Below are 19,850 nucleotides of genomic sequence, written 5' to 3'. Positions count from 1 at the left end.
TTTAAGTGCCACCAGATCCTTATTAGCAAGCTAGAGACTTTGTGCTAACCGCTGAGTCACAGCTTGCTGCTGCACACTAGTCTCCATTAAATGTTACAGCATCTGCACTATTGTGGGTCTTTTGGGTGTAGCTGTCCTTGTGCCCACATTCTCCACCAATGTAGTGCACTCAGAATGCAGAGGTCAGCAGAAACACACAAGACAATCAGGATTAGTGAAAAAAATTAAAAGTTTCTTTACAGTTTGTGTCCAAAACATGAGAAAAAATGTTAAAATTCTAAAGAGAAAATATGGTGCCTTCTTGCGCTGGAGCAGATACTGTGCACAGTTTTATGAGTGATGCCATGGGTGCTGGCCATGCATGGTCTTCTGGAGGAGATCGGTGTAGACAAGGCTGTACGCAGGGGAAAAATAAGGTTGACAGGCATGGCTGGAGCATGGTAGCATTGTCCTCAAGCCAGGGGCTGACTAGATTAAAAAGAAAAAGAAAGAAGGCACAGATTAATGCAGGGGCTTAAGACGGAGGTAACTGCACCATTTGTTGCCTTTTATATCTCAGATATTTTCTAATTTTTGACATGTTCCTTTTTTAATATTAATTCTTCATATGTTCTTCTTCAGTCACAGCATTTTCTGTACATTCAACTGTTTGTTTAAGTAATGAAGATTTTTAAAAAATATTGTTTATTATTCTGTTTCTTGGGCCGTTCTATGCTTTTGATTTCTCTTTTACTGGATCATAATAAAGTCAGATTCAATAAAAATCTCTAAATCATTCTTAGAAAAGTTTGTTGAATTACCTCTGTTCTAATTACATTACATTACAAAAATAATTACATTAAAACAAAACAATTAAGGTGAATATATCTAGTCTAGTGGCCACAATGTGTAATTGTAATAAGTACACCTCAATTAGGGGCGTAGCTTATTACGTCACTTTACAGAAACTAAAGTAAGGTGTGTAAGTTTCCTGATCAGGATTCAACACAGGACACAATCACCAGTTTGAAGCGTTTGCAGTTTTCCTTCAAGGAGCTAAAACCACAGCAGGTAAAGTGTAAGTGAGCAGGAAAAGTGAAAGACTAACAAAATGATGTTAAAGTAAACAGTAACTGTATTTTATTTCTGTAAGAAGTTTCACATACCGGAAATGAAAATGTGCAACGTAAAATATCATTTAAATTGATTTTATATATATTTTATATAATAGCTTTCAGAGTAACAGATGATAATAACGCAGAGAATGTATTTACCCGTGTGTGTGTGTGTGTGTGTGTAGGTGTTTATGTGGGTGTTTGTGTGTGTGCTTGTGTTTTTGCGTGTGTCGTTGTGTGTGTGTATTTACACTGTTTTATGTTAATACATTTATCATTATTAAATCTAAACAACATTCTAAATATTATTTATGAATATTACAACTGTTCATAATTTTACACACCATTATAACGATTACAAAATAATCACTTTTTTGCTGATTACAGTGTAAAACTCTGTTTTTGTTTTTGTTTGTTTTTTTTATATATATAATTTTCTGGTAACATTACAACACTGAGTGTTTTGTTCCTTGATTGGATAATTAAAATTTACAGTGTGTAAATATTGCAGTGTTTAAAGTTTTCTGTGGTCTAAATCCACTCTCATTGTGTCTCCTGTGTCAGTCATGGCTTCCTCCAGCAGTGTCCTGTGTGAAGATCAGCTCCAGTGTCCCATCTGTCTAGATGTGTTCACTGATCCAGTCTCTACTCCATGTGGACACAACTACTGTATGATCTGTCTCAAAGAGTTCTGGGACAGCAGTTCACACTGCCAGTGTCCAGTGTGTAAGGAGGAATTCCCTAAACGTCCTGAACTACGTATCAATACGTTCATCTCTGCACTTGCTGCTCCATTTAATAAGTCAGTTCAGGTGAAATCCAGCACTGCTACAGAAAAACCAACCCAATCTCAGGTGTTCTGTGACATTTGCTGTGAAAAGAAATGTGCAGCTGTGAAGTCCTGCCTGATCTGTATGACCTCTTACTGCAAGACTCACCTGGAACCTCATGAAAGAGTTTCTTCATTAAAGAAACACAAACTGATCGACCCTGTGGAGAACCTGGAGGACTACATCTGTCAGAAACATGAGAGGGCCCTGGAGCTGTTCTGTAAAGATGACCAGACGTGTGTGTGTAAGTTCTGTACTGAGACAGAGCACAAAACTCACAACACTGTTCCTCTAGAGGAGGAGAGCAGAGAGAAGAAGGTGAGAGACAGGAAATGAATAATGGATACTAGATAAAAACAAAGATTTCAAATTAATTTCATTGAGTAATATAATGAAATTGTATTCAATGCTAAATCAATTGTATCAGATCCAGTTGGGAAAAACACAAGTGGAAGTTCAGCAGATGATCCAGGAGCGACTGAAGAAGATTGCGGAAATCAAACAATCTTTAAAACTCAATGAAGTGAGTCTCTTAACTACATCATACAACTACATCTCTTTAATCTACATCATAGTTCCTTCATAAAAACACTATTAAAATCATGATATAATCATAAGGAATAAAACAGTTTAGCTCGATTTATCTCCTGTTAGAAAACCACAGAGAAGGAGAAAGCAGACTTTGTGGAGATCTTCAGTAATCTGATGAGCTGCATTGAGAGAAGCCAGGCTGAGCTGTTTAAGGTGATGGAGGAGAAGCAGAAAGCAGCAGAGAGGCAGGCTGAAGAGTTCATTAAAGAGCTGGAGCAGGAAATCACTGAGCTAAAGAGGAGAAACACTGAGCTGGAGCAGCTCTCACACACTGAGGATCACCTCCACCTTCTACAGGTCAGAGTCCCTCTGTTTCTCAATATCAATGCAGCACATGACAGGACAGCAGTCCCCATGCTGAGGGATTTCTCCTCTCTCCTGCTGTACTGTAGATTTACCCATCACTGTGCAGCCCTCCACACACCCAGGACTGGACTGACCTCACAATTAACAATCATCTGAATGTGGAGACTCTGAGGAGAGCTCTGTCTCAGCTTCAGGAAACTCTAAGGGAGGAAACGGAGGAGATTCACAAGATCAGTAAGTGTTTAATGATTTGAAAGGGAAGGTTTTTGTGGAAAAAAAAACCCACAATCTAACCATCAATGAAGCAAAATAAAATGTTAACAGTTAATTATGTTTAAAATCATTTTCCAAACAGAACTGAAGAGAATTCAACAATATGCAGGTTTGTGAGCTCTTATTGATCACATGAATAAATGTATTTAGATTTCTTCACTGTTCCACACTGTGCAGTAATAAAACTGATGTATGCTGTGTTTCTCTTTCTTAGTGGATGTGACTCTGGATCCTGACACAGCTCATCCTAATCTCATCCTGACTGATGATGGGAAACAAGTTACATTTAGAGACAAGAGACAGAAACTCCCTGATAATCCAGAGAGGTTTGATGACTGTTTCTATGTGTTGGGAAATGAGGGATTCACCTCAGGGAGATTTTACTATGAGGTGCAGGTCAGAGGGACTGATTGGGATTTAGAAGTGGTCAGAGAGTCTGTTAACAGGAAAGGGGAGATTACAGTCAGCACTGAGGATGGATATTGGTGTGTGTGGCTGAGGAATAAGACTGAATATAAGGCTCTGGACTCTCCTCCTGTCTCCCTGTCCTTGAAACAGGCTCCTCAGAAGGTGGGGGTGTTTGTGGATTATGAGGAGGGTTTGATCTCCTTCTATGATTTTGATGTAAAATCTCATATCTACTCTTTCACTGGTCAGACTTTCACTGAGAAACTTTATCCATTATTCAGCCCCTGTTACAATGACGGAGGTAAAAATTCATCACCACTGATCATCTGTCCTCTTAATCAAATCTAATATACATTTCTAAATTGTTCTTTATTTTTTAGTAAAAAATTAGAACACTGTTAGTATTATCTTGATTTCGTTTTTTTGACTGAGATTAGTAAGAACTTTAATCAATTATAAGTAAATCTGTTTTAATGTTGGTCTCATTAAGATTATTTTTCATGTTAACGTGATATAATATATAATATATAACTGACCTTTAAATTATATTCACCAGAATATATTTTTAATCTATATTTTAAATCTTATTAAACTTTTGACCCCCAAATAATATCCTCACTGACTGAACAGTGTATTCATCAGTCCTAACTGGGTTTTTGGATCGCTGTACTTTTTTGTAATGTTCAATGTTCTAAATGTTGTTTATATATCGTCGCTGTCGGGCGGAATCCTTGTATCTCCAAAACCATTATTTTTCAGGAAATAAAAAAAAACAGTATTTTTTTGAGTTATTAAACATTGTATCTTTAAAGTTGTTATTATACCTTATATTGCTATCATATACTGTTGTGTACCAACATTAACACAACATTTTCCCAAAGTCATGTTTTATCAGAGATACAAGCTTTATGACTTGGGAGCAGGGAGATACGGGATTATGCTGTCATTGATAAGAACGGTACGGACACAGACGTCGCTGCTGCCAGCAGTGTTCAATAAAGTCTGCGGTCACGTTGAGCCTTTTGACAAGAGACAAGGCTTCAATAGTTAACCAAAGCTAATGACTGTAGTTATATACATCTTCCTAAACTCTATTTTAAAGGTTTAAGAGCTATAAGTGATGCAATACAAAACACAATAAGTTGATTAGGCTGTCAGGTGGAAATTAGTCTAATCTGCTCACAAACTTACCTTCGTGGCTCACGGGTTTCTTTCTGCACAGAAGCATTACAGCTATCAATTTTTAACAAAACAGACCTACTCAAATGTATCTAACCTAACTAATGTCACTTGTTAGTGTCCACAAAACAGTGTATTACATGCACAGTGCCAAGAGAGGCATTGTCTATAAGTAGGCTGACTTAAAGTCAGTAAAATAATAATAAAAACAATAATTTAATAGTGGTATCCAAAACATTCAATTTAATTCAAATATTATATTATAAAAAAAAATTTTAAACGTCAATGAACATGTATAATAAGCAGTAATAAATAGATATTTAAAATACATCAATAACACAGATAAACATTGATAAAATTATAGTTAAAGGGATAGTTCACCCAAAAAATAAAATTAATAAAGTTCAAATTATTGTTTCACTACGTTAAACGGCATGTTTACGTATAATAACGAGGCAAAAAGCCAGCCAGCTTGCTTAAAGTGATGAGCATGACGGTTGAACATAACGGTTTGCCTTGACACTGTAAGATACAATCCTATCTTATCTGCAATGCACAGGGTTTAGTCCGGGTTGCAGTGGATTGTCTTGCGCTAAATCCCTGTCCTCAGACGAGCACCAGAACTAGCGGGGGTCAAGATTTTTTTTTCTTTGAGCCCCACGAAAATCACTTTAGATATCACTTTAAGACGTGTTGATTCGTTGCGACTCTTAATCTTGAGGAGAAATATGCCGCACAGCTCTCCCGCGGAGTGAAGAAGAGGTGCAGTTATGAGGTTTCTCAGACAGTTGAAGTGTCCAATGGAGTTATGAGATTTGCCTTCAAGCTATTTTCAAGGCTTTAGATTAGTTAATAACTTGTAAAAATAAAAGACCCACGTGGGGACTGACCAATAGCATCGATATGTGAAAAAATATGAAATTAACCAAATTTGGACATACGAGGTTTCCGTATATCCACGACGATATGAAATGAGTATTAGGACTAAATAAATAAATACTGTTTATTTATTAATTATTTAATTTATTTATTTTTAGCCTGTGCATTTAGCTACATCAGTCCCACACACAACATGAATCTAAGTAAAAATAAGTAAGTAAATATATAAATACATAAATAATACAACTATTGATATACTGTATGTCCTATAATGTACAGTTAATGTTATTTTATTAATATAAAATATCTTCACTGGAATTAATGTTTCTCTGTCATGTTGGTTTTAGATTTCGTTACATGCTCTGGTTTTCATGTCTTTAATTGTGCAACCTGCCTTTTATTTTGTGTATCTTGCTTACTTTGCCCTCATGTTCTCTGGCCTAGTGTATGTGGCATGTTCTGATTGGTTGTTGTTAGTCATGTGTTCCTGTTCTCATTTGTCATTGGTTCCCTGTATGTATTTTACACTAAGTGTTTCCCATGTTTTTGGTGGGTTGTTATGTGTTTTCATGGTTCTCCTCGTGTTTGTTATTGCCCTTCCCTGGATTACTTTGTGTTTTTGTTTAATAAATCTTCTTCCAGGACTTGGATGTCTGAAATCTTTCTTCAGATAACCAGAATCTTTGGATTAGTGAAGTAGATGCCCTTTTATTGTCTTGCTATTTCACACAGCTATATCACCTGATCCCCTCAGCCAATAAAAAGGTTGGTGTGTGTTCACACATGCTTCAAACACCAGCTCCACAAAGACTGTTCCCATAACATCAAACCATGACACAACTTCTCATTCCTTTCTAAGGGAACCAGGTATCAAAGAAAAATGTCTGTATTCTGAATCCACCCACATGATGTCTTTCTGTCAGTCATGGCTTCCTCTAGCAGTGCCCTGTGTGAAGATCAGCTCCAGTGCTCCATCAGTTTGGATGTGTTTACTGATCAAGTCTCAAAGAGTTCTGGGAAAGCAGTTCACACTGCCAGGGTCCAGTGTGTAATGAAAAATTCCCTATGCTGAGGGATTTCTCCTCTCTCCTGCTGTACTGTAGATTTACCCGTCACTGTGCAGCCCTCCACACACCCAGGACTGGACTGATCTCACAATTAACACTTATCTGAATGTGGAGACTCTGAGGAGAGCTCTGTCTCAGCTTCAGGAAACTCCCAGGGAGGAAATGGAGAAGCTTCACAAGATCAGTAAATGATTAACGATTTGTAAGAGAAGAATCATTATTTAGATTACTGTTGCTTATATTAATTGCTTCATTATTTTGTTTAAATTGATACAATGATGTGCTCGTCTACCATCAAACTATCAATGAAGTACGTTAAAATACTTTTAGTTAACGATTTTCAATATTATTTTCCCAACAGAACTGAAGAGAAGTGAACAATATGCAGGTTTGTGAGCTCTTATTGATCACATGGCTAAATGTATTTCGATTTCTTCACTGTTCCACACTATGCATTGATAAAACTGACATACACTGTGTGTCTGTCTCTCAGTGGTGTCCTTGTATGTTGGGAAATTAGGGATTGACTTCATGGAGATTGTACTATGAGGTGCAGGCCAGAGAGACTGAGTGGGATTTAGGAGTGGCCAGAGTGTCTATTAAAATGAAAGGGTCACATTTTGCCATCCCTGAAGGAAAGTGGTCTCTGTAGCTGAGGAATAAAACTGAATATAAGTCTCAGGACTCTCCTCCTGTCTCCCTCTCCTTAAAACAGCCTCCATATAATGTAGATGTGTTTGTGGATTATGAGGAGGGTCTGATCTCCTTCTATGATGCTGATGCAAAATCTCATTTCTACTCTTTTGCTGGTCAGACTTACCTCTCAATGATGGAGGTAAAAATTTAGCACAACTGATCATCTGTCCTGTAAAATAAAACCTAATACCAATTTTCCAGTCTTAATAAGTAATCTTTTTCCGTCTTGTTAAAGATTAAAACCCTGCTGTTATTATCTGTCATGTTATAGGTGATTTCAATTTAACTTCAATTTCACATTGAAAGATAAACTTTATTTAGAGGAATTGAATTGCAGAGTTGTCTTTTTTTTATTCATCCTTCTCTGTGTTAACATTTGTGCTTTCCAATGAACTGTCTCTGTTCACACTAGAGAAGACACCTGAACAGGACATAGTCACAACACATGCATAAGGTGCATGTTTTACTTAAAGTAAATTGAAGCGAGGATAAATCAGAGAGCCCTATAACATGTAAATAAGGCTATAGTGGGTGGAGCTTGTGTCTGTCCTGGTTTCTGCCTCTCTGGCTCATTCTTCATTTCTTTTCTGTACCTGTCATTTGTTTATGAATTTTCTTCATAATTACTTAATTTTTATAAGTCTTTCAAATTTCTTACAAACAATTAACATGAAGGTGAGTAATTACCTGAATTGGATTTGTTTACACAAGAAATTTATTTTCACAAGCAAAATCTAAGCATGCTGTGATGAAAAATATCTTTACTTGGGACCACTTATGAACTGGAGCGATGTATCTGAGGCAGAAGTAGTTTAAAATCTAATACATTGATATGTGAGATTATAGAGTACCAACAGGCAATAAACAGGGAGAATGGGAACATGAAGGAGCATCAGTGACAAAAAATTATGTAAAACTGAATGATAGTAATGGCAATAATAAACATGAATAATAATGGTGCTCATTTTCCCAGTGCTGAGCTGCAAAAATTACTAGTTGAACATATTTTGTTAACACAAACTGGACCTGTGAGCAGGAAAAAAAATCTGGTCTGATGAGGCAACATTTAATCTATTTATTATTGCATCTGGACAGATTTATATTTGAACACAAATAATTGATATCTGCTGCTAATTGTGAAATACAGTGAGAGATCCATTACCTTGAGAGATCAAACATCACCTTAATCAGTCACTCTATACATGCAGATTCATAGTGCATAGTAAACACATTTTTACCATTTTACAAAGCATACTGTATAAACTCTATGAATGTCATGAACTTGTCTGAAGTTTTGTCTGGACGTATGTTGTTGAGAGTAATATACCTTATATTTGAGCAATTACACAAACTTCCACACATGCTACTAAATAAACCTATACAGTGAGATAAGCCTGTTCTAGACAATGTACGTCTAAAATTACTATTATTGCTCTTTGCTTTGGACTGTGTTATGTTAATGTAAGTCTGTGAGAGATTTATTAGTTGTTTTTTTTATGTTGAGTGTTTTAGGATACTAAAGCCACTATATACAGTGTATATACTTTTTGCAAATGGAGACTATCCTCAGTTTCAGGCACATACAGGCTACATTTTTGCTCCAAGAGCAACACAAAAGCAATAATAATAATAATAATAATAATAATAATAATAATAATAATAATAATAATAATAATAATACTTGTCAGTTAAGATGAGTCTTATAGAGACTAAGGGGAAAAGAGCAACCCATAGAAAACTTAAATTGTTCAAGAAGTGCTTTAATAAACTTCAGGGTGAAGTCAAGAGCCTCGCACAATTTTTTAATCACATTTAAACCCACATTAACACACATATCCATAGCAATATAATAATCTAAACACTATAGTACACATGGAGAATGTCTGTCTTCTAGTGGCCAAAACTTGCAATTACATGTAGAGAAATACCAAATATTGGGTGTGTCTCACATAACATCTCTCAGGTGAAATAAAACTTGAGTTCAAAGCAGTTTCATAGCTAATACCTGTCAGCAGGACTTAGTCTCCAGGTAAGAGAACAGGAACTATGAAAGGAGGAAGAAAGAAAAATTGAAATAGCTTTAATAAATAAATATTTTTTATTTATTTTAATGCTACTGATTGCAGTGTTACCTCACTATTTAATCAATATTTTATTACTATTTTATCAATTAATTATTTCCGTTTAATCTGATGCCAATTTAATATTTTAGCTTTACAGGATTTTAGCTTGTGTGAAAGTATTATTGTTAATGGAGACTATTTACTAAAGTGGGCTTAACAATTAATCAGCAGAGAAATGTTTTTTATTTCAGAACTCAAGTTAGTTGTGAACCTAAATCGGTTAATAAGGCAGCTTGAACTGTGAAGCTAACTGGTTTGGTGACAAATTCTTTTAATATGAGCTAAGCAGAACCAGTAATTTTCTCAACCTGAACTTGGCAAAGAGCTAAAGAGGTGTGGCCTTTCCTGGAACAGACTTGAGCTTTATTATTTCATATCCTTATCAGGCAAGGATACTACTGTAGGTCATGATCAAACCAATTACTCACTGATTGCTATTTAGAGTTGTGTTACCATTTTTTAAGCACAATCTCTTCATAAGGTTATTGATTCAGTGGAGGGGGTTATCTATCAATCTCTGACATGTGGATAGTGTGCTTGAAGATGTTGCAAAGTCAAAGTGTGACATCTGGTATTGGGATCACAACTATGAGGCTGGGCCTGGGGCTGGCGAATTCTTTGATCATTCTGTTATGCAGCATTTTGTTCACTTCCTCCTTAATAGCCTTTTTTTGGCTTCAGATACCTGATCAGGTACCAGCTTCCTGATTCGAGTTGGCAGCAAGGCAGTAGCATGCAGTGGCCATTCCAGATCCAAAATGGTGCTGTTCATGTGTTTAGCTCAACTTTTCAAAGTACATGGACACCAGAGACGGCAGTGTTCATGTATATGACTGCCAAACATTGTTACAGTACAGTAATCATGCAACAACTGACCTGCATCATGATGCGCTGGAGAAGCTTCACAACTTTGGCTTGCTGCAGAGACCATGCCTCCAGTCCTTGGCGTCACCTGATTCCAGTGACCTGGACAGGGGGTGCCAAAAGCGATGATTGAGGAAGCAGAAGGGCAGCAAGTAGGTGGATGTCCATGTTAGGCTAAAAACAAACACAAAAAAAATCCTGCATACAGAATGCACATTGGCCGGTGATATTTTTGTGTATTTCTCTTGTAGTGTTTTGTATTGTCTTTTTTCTCATACAGTACTTGCTGGCACTAGGTTGCACACTTGCACTTTATTTGGCTAGGACAACTTATTTTAGTTTTTAGCTGAGTGTTGTATTTATGTAGATCTATGTTGTTTTATGTAGCACCATGGTCCTGGAGAAATGGTAATTTTATGATGTACTGTGTCAGCTATATATGGTTGAAATGACAACAAAAGTATACTTGACTTGACCATAGGGATGCTTCCTGACCACCACTCCTGGAGGGGTCTTGATTCCATGGTGGGCCAAGGGTGTGAGTCAAGAATCAAGGAGAAGAAATTGTCAAATTGATACAACAGCTCCATCGGGTGTTTGTTTTGAGGTGTTCAGCCCCTTTTTGCACCCTTTTTTTCCATCTTCATCTGATATAGTTGGGTGTCTGCTTGCATACCTGTCTATTGTGGGTGATAGTTTATGGGCCCCACTTGTTCAGTCACTATATTGGGGCTTGCTAGTGGGCCAGGAATGTACCTGTCATATAGGGGAGGAGCAAGAACACATGACCGGCAGGTTGAAACACTCTGGGTTGAGCAGGTCGATTGTAAACTTCTTGTTGGACACTCTGGGCTGTTTCAAGGTGTCTCTGATGATTGAGGCAACCTTGTCTATGTGTTTCATGCAGGCTCAAGGGTCACTGACCTAAAAGTAGCTCAAAGGGTGTAAAGCCAGTGGATGCTTGTTAAGCATCTCAGACGGCGAAGATGACATAGGGCAGGAGCAGATCGCAATTCTTCCCTTTCTTGTCTACCACCTGGCGTAGCATCATCTTCAGTGTCTGCAACATACAACACAGATCAGCCATGAGACAACATGTAAAAGGTGTACTTTGGTCTGTGATTATGTCGTTGTGGATCCTGGTATGACTGAAGAGGAGCATCTTTTTTTTTTGCCATGCTTCAGGAGGTGGCCTTGTTGTCGCTGCTGGCCATAATGCACTATCACAAGGATGTACTCATGTCCAGAGGCTGTCTTTGGGAGTGGCCTGACAAGGGTCATGTCTACACACTCAAATGGGATGCCAATAATCAGAAGCGGAATCAGGGGCTCTCGTGTTGGTTTGGTGAGATCATCCACAAGCACAAGGGGCACTGCTGACAGAAGTCTGAATTTCTCACATTGTGCAAGAGGAAATTATCTTTGGTGTTCTGGGCCCCTAGGTGGCCCCTCCATCGGGTGCAAGTGGGTCAAGTCCATCAACAGACTTGCTTGGGCATGTGGCATGGCTAAGAGGTCACAGAGCTGCAGTCTCCTTTTCACTAGGAAGTATGATGTGGACAGCAGAGGTGCTCACTCCGTCTATGACTGGCGCATGGACCCAGCAGTGCTTGAGCATGTCATTTACCTTCTGCTCCCAACAATGACCTTTCGGGTGGCAACTGGTGAAACAGCACAGATACAGGAATATGCCACCTACATAGATGCTGGCTGGATCTTCCTTGACATAGGCAAGTGGGAGCCTCAGGGGAGTCAGTGGTTGTGGTAGGAAACTCTGACCACTCCCGATCCAAGAGTCGGGGTACAGCAAGCTTCAAAATTACTTCCAAGAGTAGCATCCACTTCCCAGCCTGGCTTTTGGATATGGGCCAGTGCTGCGGGAAATTTGCTGCTGTCAGCAAGGATGCATTACACCATCAGGGTCCAAGACCACTTAGAATGAGTCACCAGGACAAGAGTAACCATGCTCCTCATGCCCATCAGCACAGCCATTTGATGTCCGTCTGCCTTTACTACAGCAAGAGAGAGAGCACTGTTTAAGTGCCACCAGATCCTTATTAGCAAGCTAGAGACTTTGTGCTAACCGCTGGGCCACAGCTTTCTGCTGCACACTAGCCTCCATTAAATGTTACAGCATCTGCACTAATGTGGGTCTTTTGGGTGTAGCTGTCCTTGTGCCCACATTCTCGACCAATGTAGTGCACTCAGACTGCAGAGGTAAGCACAAACACAAAAGACAATCAGGATGAGTGAAAAAATGAGAAGTTTCTTTACAGTTTGTGTCCAAAATATGAGGAAAAAAAATTGTAAAATTTTAAAGAGAAAATATGGTGCCTTCTTGAGCTGGAGCAGATGCTGTGGCGGTGGCTTAGTGGTTAGCACGTTCGCCTCACACCTCCAGGGTTGGGGGTTCGATTCCTGCCTCCGCCTTGTGTGTGTGGAGTTTGCATGTTCTACCCGTGCCTCGGGGGTTTCCTCCGGGTACTCTGGTTTCCTCCCCCGGTCCAAAGACATGCATGGTAAGCTGATTGGCATCACTCGAAAATTGTCAACAAACACAAAATTCTGTTTACATCTATATCCTCAGTAGTGTCCTTGAGATGTGGATTGCAAGTACATGAGATAAAAATAGGCTTTTCTTTAGGCTTTCAGACGTTGATGAATTGAGGAGCTTAACAAACCAGATAATTGAAAACGTAATGAAGTGTCAAATTTTTCATGAATGTTTTTAAATAGGATGTTTTCTGTGGTCAAATCCACACCCCCAGTCATGGCTTCCTCCAGCAGTGTCCTGTGTGAAGATCAGCTCCAGTGTCCCATCTGTCTGGATGTATTCACTGATCCAGTCTCTACTCCATGTGGACACAACTACTGTATGATCTGTCTCAAAGATTTCTGGGACAGCAGTTCACACTGCCAGTGTCCAGTGTGTAAAACCAGTTTCCCAAAGAGACCTGCATTATGTGTGAATACGTTCATCTCTGCACTTGCTGTTCCATTTAAGTCTTCTGAAGTTCCAGTGGGAAAAAACACCCAATCTCAGGTTCTCTGTGACATCTGCTGTGAAAAGAAATGTGCAGCTGTGAATTCCTGCCTGATCTGTATGGCCTCTTACTGCAAGACTCACCTGGAACCTCATGAAAGAGTTTCTTCATTAAAGAAACACAAACTGATCGACCCTGTGGAGAACCTGGAGGACTACATCTGTCAGAAACATGAGAGACCCCTGGAGCTGTTCTGTAGAGACGACCAGACGTGTGTGTGTCAGTTCTGTACTGAAGGAGAGCACAAAACTCACAACACTGTTCCTCTAGAGGAGGAGAGCAGAGAGAAGAAGGTGAGAGACAGGAAATGACTAACTGTAAGATTACATTAAGAATGAAAATGAAAGTTTATATACTTCTAAATATGTGTTTTAGATCCAGTTGGGAAAGACACAAGCAGAAGTTCAGCAAATGATCCAGGAGCGACTGATGAAGATTGAGGAAATCAAACACTCTGTAAAGCTCAATGAAGTGAGTCTCTTAACTAATATACATATGATATATTTATACGGAATAAAATGATTTTTTTCAACTTATCCCACATTAGAAAACCACAGAGAAGGAGAAAACAGACTTTGTGGAGATCTTCAGTAATCTGATGAGCTGCATTGAGAGAAGCCAGGCTGAGCTGTTTAAGGTGATGAGGGAGAAGCAAAAAGCATTAGAGAGGCAGGCTGAAGAGTTCATTAAAGAGCTGGAGAAGGAAATCACTGAGCTAAAGAGGAGAAACACTGAGCTGGAGCAGCTCTCACACACTGAGGATCACCTCCACCTCCTACAGGTCAGAGTCCCTCTATTATTCAATATGAGTGCAGCACATGACAGGACAGCAGTCCCCATGCTGAGGGATTTCTCCTCTCTCCTGCTCTACTGTAGATTTACCCGTCACTGTGCAGCCCTCCACACACCCAGGACTGGACTGACCTCACAATTAACACTTATGTGAATGTGGAGACTCTGAGAAGAGCTCTGTCTCAGCTTCAGGAAACTCTCAGAGAGGAAATGGAGAAGCTTGATCAAGCTGGTCAGTATATACTGAATTGTAAGAGTTTTTTTTAAATCTGAGACAACTCATTCTTTATAAAAGAAACACGTTTCATTTTATTTTTTATTGTTGCTATATTTTGTTTAGATTTATAATAAACATTTAATCTCACCAAATAAAAGCTAATAATATTTTCCAATATTATTTTTCAAACAGAACTGAAGAGAATTCAACAATATGCAGGTTTGTGAGCTCTTATGGATCACATGACTAAATGTATTTAGATTTCTTCACTGTTCCACACTGTGCAGTAATAAAACTGATGTACGCTGTGTTTCTGTCTCTCAGTGGATGTGATTCTGGATCCTGATACAGCTCATCCTGACCTCATCATGTCTGATGATGGGAAACAAGTAAACCATGGAGACAAGAGACAGAAACTCCCTGATAATCCAGAGAGGTTTGATTATTGGCTCATTGTATTGGGAAAGGGGGGATTCACCTCAGGGAGATTTTACTATGAGGTGCAGGTCAGAGGGAAGACTGAGTGGGATTTAGGAGTGGTCAGAGAGTCTATTAACAGGAAAGGGGAGATTACATACATCCCTGAAAATGGATACTGGTCTCTGTGGCTAAGGAATAATACTGAATATTTGGCTCTGGACTCTCCTCCTGTCTCCCTCTCCTTGAAACAGGCTCCTCAGAAGGTGGGGGTGTTTGTGGATTATGAGGAGGGTTTGATCTCCTTCTATGATGTTGATGCAAAATCTCATATCTACTCGTTCACTGGTCAGACTTTCACTGAGAAACTTTATCCATATTTCTGCCCCTGTCTCAATGATGGAGGTAAAAATTCAGCAGCACTGATCATCTGTCCTGTTAATCAAACCTAATCCCAATTTTCCAGTTTTAAAAAGTAATCTTTTACAATGTTCATAAATATTAAACCTTGTATTATCCTCATATTAACCTTCTATAACTTTGGTATTATCCGTCATTCATGATTAAAACAAAAGTGTATATGTCTGTGGAATTAATTTGCAGAATTGTAATTTTTGTTTTATTTTAATCCTTCCTTGTGTGTACATACACAAATATAAAATATAAAATAAAATATAAAATATCAAAATAAAATATCTCAGTTCACAGAGAAGAGAAGACAAAGCAAAGAGTCGGTTCATTTTTAAAACTTGCATAAATGGTGTTTTTTAATTTAAATAAGATTGTTGTCAGGATAAATCAGAGAGCTATGTTACATGACATAAAAAATATTTCTGCACTTTGAGTGCAATGCCCTGAGAAATGTGTAAAAACTATGAAAGAAGCATTTTTTCTCAAAATGACCCTATCCTACCTAATACTAACTCCCAGCATCTCTTTCTTACCTGTCAAAACCTCTACTCTATATTCCCTTCTTCTGTAGCTTTGTCACAAACGGGGGAATAAAACAGACCCAAACGCAGGACAGCTAAACAAAAACAGGATTTATTAACTAAAAGAACACGAAACAGGACAAAGACAAAACCAGACAAAGACAACAGTAGATTCCGCGCTGCACAAAGCATCGCGGCTCAACTAAATACACAAGACAGAAGCGGGGAGGAAGAGACAAGGGCGGGGCAGACACGTGAACACAGAAAAGGCACGTGGCCAAAGTCCGGGCCGAGTCCTGAAAAGCTTCATGTACTCTTTCATCTCTTCTTGACCCTGACTGCTTTTCTGCCCTACCCTTGGGCTTAGATACTTTCCACTCCTCCCTTTCCCCAACCATGGACCTCCTCAGCCCTCTGTCCACTAAACAAAGGAAGACATCTTGTCTTGCTCCTTGGCTGTCAGTTGTGCTGTGCAGTAATCTGAGAGATTTATGATCAGTAGAGAGGAAGTGGAAGAAATCACAACTCGACCCAGAATATGACACAGTCAACCACAAGACTTTCATGACCACCTTCAGGAGTCTTGGAATTCATGGAGCAGCACGGCAATGGTTTGCTTTCTATTTGGATGGTTGCTCATATCAGTTAACGTGGACGGATTTGATAAGGCAGACTCTCAACTGGTGTCCCACAAAGCTCAGTACATAGTCCTCTCTTTGTCTCCCTCTATACTTGCTCTCTTGGAGAAGTTACTTCCTCACATGGGTTCTCTTACCACTGCTATGCTGATGGCACTCAGATTATCTTATCCTTCACTCCCTCAGATAACACGGTTTCTACTCAGATCTCAGCATGTCTGGCAAACATATAATCATCGATGATGGCTCATCAGCTGAAACTCAGTGCCAGCAAAACTGAACTGATGGTCATCCCAGGTGATTCATCCCCAGTCTAGGATCTTGCAATATCCCTGGACAACTCTCTTGGGATAGCCATTGACAATCAGCTGTCCTTTTTCTCTCATATTTCTGTGAAATGCTCTTTTCGGTTACTTTTGAACAACATCAGAAGGATTCTGCCATTATTATCCACTCAGGTACTTGTTCAGTCTCTCGTCATTTTGCGACTTTACTAAGACAACTAATGTAAGGTCTACCTTTGAATGCAATTTGTCCTCTGCAAATGATCCAAACTATTTATTGTTTTCAAACTGCCCAAGTTCTCACACACCACACCACTGCTGAGCTCCTCAACTGGCTTCATGCATCAGATTCAGCTGATGCTGGCCTACAAAATAAAAATGGACCAGCTCCCTTTTAACTCAAAGCTCTTATCACTCCTCACACTACACCTTGCACCCTAAGAGCTACCAGCATTGCTCCACTGATCCCACCATCTCTGACGGTAAGATGTAGGTATACATCAAGACTCTTTTCGGTTCTGTTGTGGAATTAACTTCCAATAAATGTCCAAACAGCTGGTTTATTGGCTGTCTTCAAATGATGGGTAAAGAACTACCTCTTCCTGAAACACTTAATGTAGCTGTTATTTTCCCTGTTTGCTTTATGTATTTACATGTATTTTAAAAAAGAAATGTTATGATTTTTTCCTTAAGTCTGCAAATTAGAGAAGCAGGGTTGATGTGCTTATTGATAGAGACTTATTGACAGAGAGTTTTGTACGTCAACCTGCGTCGGAGCCTCTGCCAAATACTGTAAAAGTTAATGCATACAATTGGAAAAAAAAATTAACAGAAATAAAGTTTTCACTTTTTCTCAGAAGGGTTAAAACCTTTGCAGGTAAACACAAAGAGCAGGAACAAGAGAAAAAAAAGGAGGTGGAAAAGAGACAAATGAGTAAGTAATGTTACCGATGGGACTATTTCCTGTTTGCGTAGTTTTCAATACAAGTTTATTTGTATGGTGCTTTTTACAATTGACATTGTCTCAGAGCAGCTTTACAGAACATAAACATAGAACAAAAGTTTAATATAAAGAATAATATAAAGATTAATATTATACAGAATTTAAGATTAAATATGTAGGTATTTATCCCCAATGAGAAAGTCTGAGGTGACTCAAAGGGGAACCTCATACACATATCGGTGACACTGGAGAGTGTGATTATAAATATACAGTCTAACAAATGTATTAATGAGGAGATTGTTGTCCTCAAAGACCAAATGGAGTTTGCATCTCCTCTTGAGTATTGCAGAGTCTAACTAGAGCTGGTAGATCTCTAGATGTCTCAGGATCCTCAGAGAGTCTGCCTCATCTCAGTGGAGGTCTAAAATCTTCATGGCCCAGAAGACAGTCGGAGCTGGTACAATTTCTGGATGCCTCAGGATGGGTAGAAAGAGAGAGAAGCAGCGGAGAGAGTTTTCAATTGTTTTTCTATTTTTTTAAAAGTTCAGTTCTTCTTCAGGCTGAATCACATGGGCCTTTCATTTTAACAAACAGGTATTTAGCTCACATTAAACACTTGGTAGTTTTTTTGTGGTTGTTTTTCTAAAAACCATTTGTCTTTGTAAAGGTGTCCACTAGGGGTCACTGTTCCATAATTAGTGAATATAGGTAGGAACCTTCCTTCAGGTGACAGGTGTTGCTGGAGGAAGGTGCACACACAGTTTTTGATGCTGTTACCAACAATGCAAACCAACACATTAAATAAAATGAATAGCATGGTCAAAAACTGTGTGTGCACCTTCCTCCAGCAACACCTGTCACCTGAAGGAAAGTTTCCTACCTATACTCACTCATTATAGAACAGTGACCCCTAGTGGACACCTTTACAAAGACAAATGGCACTTACAGTGGTACTAGACATTATTCACTTTCATTTTATTAATAACAAACATAGTCAATAGTTATACTTTCTTTATTTATACAGGTGAGTCAATTGAGAACCAGTTCTCATTTACAATGACGATGATAGTTAGACAGTCATTTGGTATGAGGTGATATGAGGATGAGTAATCAGACAATTCAAAATGTTTTACACACACATAGTGTATTTATATTTATATGTCTTAATTTCAAATGACCAGGACTAATGTCACTCTTTTTACCTTTCTGTGTCATATTTGGTGTCAATTGTGACCCAAAATCATATGTGAATTATATGAGACTCTCATTGTTTTGTGAAGGAGACAACTCATAATTGATGTGGGTTTAGCTCAGTGGTAGTACATGCATCATACTGCACACATTACAACACCCAAGCATCCACACCCAGTTGCTTATACATCTCTCTGGACAACTCACAAGGTTTGGGAACATATTGAGCCTGTGGAGAACCTGGATGACTACATCTGTAGGAAACATGACCCTTGAGGGCACAAAACTCACAATACTTCTCCTCTAGAGGAGGATAGTGAAGAGAAGAAGGGGATAGAATGAATTAATTATGACATGTAATGAAAGTTTATACAAAGCTAAATATCTGTCTCAGATCCAGTTCGGAAAGACACAAGCAGAAGTCCAGCAGATGATCATGGAGCGACTGAAGAAGATTGAGGATATCAAATACTGTAAAATTCAATAAAGTGAGCCTCTTAACAAACATACAATGCCACATTTGACCACCAGAGGGCATCTCTTGTTTAATATTTTGTTGTATTTTTGTTTGTATCTTGTTTAATATTTTTCGTTATTACCTCAACTCTATATCTCTTTTCTGATTTCTCCCCTGGAGTTCTTAGTCGAGCCTGACACTTATCAGCCAATCAAAAAAAGATTCTACACAATAGCCAATCAGAAAATAGCACTATTGTATATGGGTAAGATTTAATGCAACAACCAATGAAAAAAAAATTACCAAAGAGGGTATTTTCGATGGTCAATTTGAACAAAACCTCAACATGAAACAGCCTGTCTCCGGACATTGTCCTTAATCATGACCCTAAAAATGTCTGGGCTTGAGCCGAACTGTTTTAAATGGGAGCAACATTACAAATGATAAAGGAGTCCAAAAAGGCAACAAACACTTACAATAAATACCACCAGTCATAATCTCTCTCTCTCTCTCTCTCTCTCTCTCTCTCTCTGTGTCTCTCTCTCACACACACACACACACACATACACACACACACACACACACACAGGGTGGTTTGCTGGGGGGTTGGAAATGTCACTCTTGC

The 19,850-nt window shown here is 38.7% G+C and overlaps 2 protein-coding genes across 4 annotated transcripts; both read left to right on the top strand.

The window, feature by feature from the left end:
• The first annotated feature begins 947 nt into the window (after positions 1-947).
• Positions 948-3,870, top strand: LOC132849112 (E3 ubiquitin-protein ligase TRIM21-like). 3 transcript variants are annotated; one of them, XM_060875306.1, is made up of 7 exons: positions 948-1,050; positions 1,659-2,242; positions 2,352-2,447; positions 2,579-2,812; positions 2,908-3,055; positions 3,177-3,203; positions 3,309-3,869. In XM_060875306.1, the coding sequence occupies exons 2-7, from the start codon at positions 1,661-1,663 to the stop codon at positions 3,848-3,850; spliced, it is 1,629 nt and encodes a 542-aa protein (XP_060731289.1). In that variant the 5' UTR covers positions 948-1,050; positions 1,659-1,660; the 3' UTR covers positions 3,851-3,869. The 3 variants fall into 3 exon arrangements, with proteins under 3 accessions (XP_060731289.1, XP_060731291.1, XP_060731290.1); XM_060875307.1 differs by having other exon boundaries at positions 952-1,057; positions 3,309-3,870; XM_060875308.1 differs by lacking the exon at positions 3,177-3,203.
• Positions 3,871-9,325: 5,455 nt separating this feature from the next.
• On the top strand, positions 9,326-15,299 carry LOC132849108 (nuclear factor 7, ovary-like). The gene is made up of 7 exons (XM_060875300.1): positions 9,326-9,352; positions 13,047-13,647; positions 13,730-13,825; positions 13,902-14,135; positions 14,231-14,378; positions 14,556-14,582; positions 14,688-15,299. Exons 2-7 carry the CDS (start codon positions 13,048-13,050, stop codon positions 15,230-15,232), a joined length of 1,650 nt encoding a protein of 549 aa, XP_060731283.1. The 5' UTR covers positions 9,326-9,352; position 13,047; the 3' UTR covers positions 15,233-15,299.
• Positions 15,300-19,850: the final 4,551 nt, after the last annotated feature.

The sequence above is a fragment of the Tachysurus vachellii genome, chromosome 7 (assembly GCF_030014155.1).
Source record: "Tachysurus vachellii isolate PV-2020 chromosome 7, HZAU_Pvac_v1, whole genome shotgun sequence".
NCBI lineage: Eukaryota > Metazoa > Chordata > Actinopteri > Siluriformes > Bagridae > Tachysurus > Tachysurus vachellii.
The sequence above is the reverse complement of the archived record's forward strand: the minus strand, read 5'-3'. Positions and strand labels throughout refer to the sequence as shown.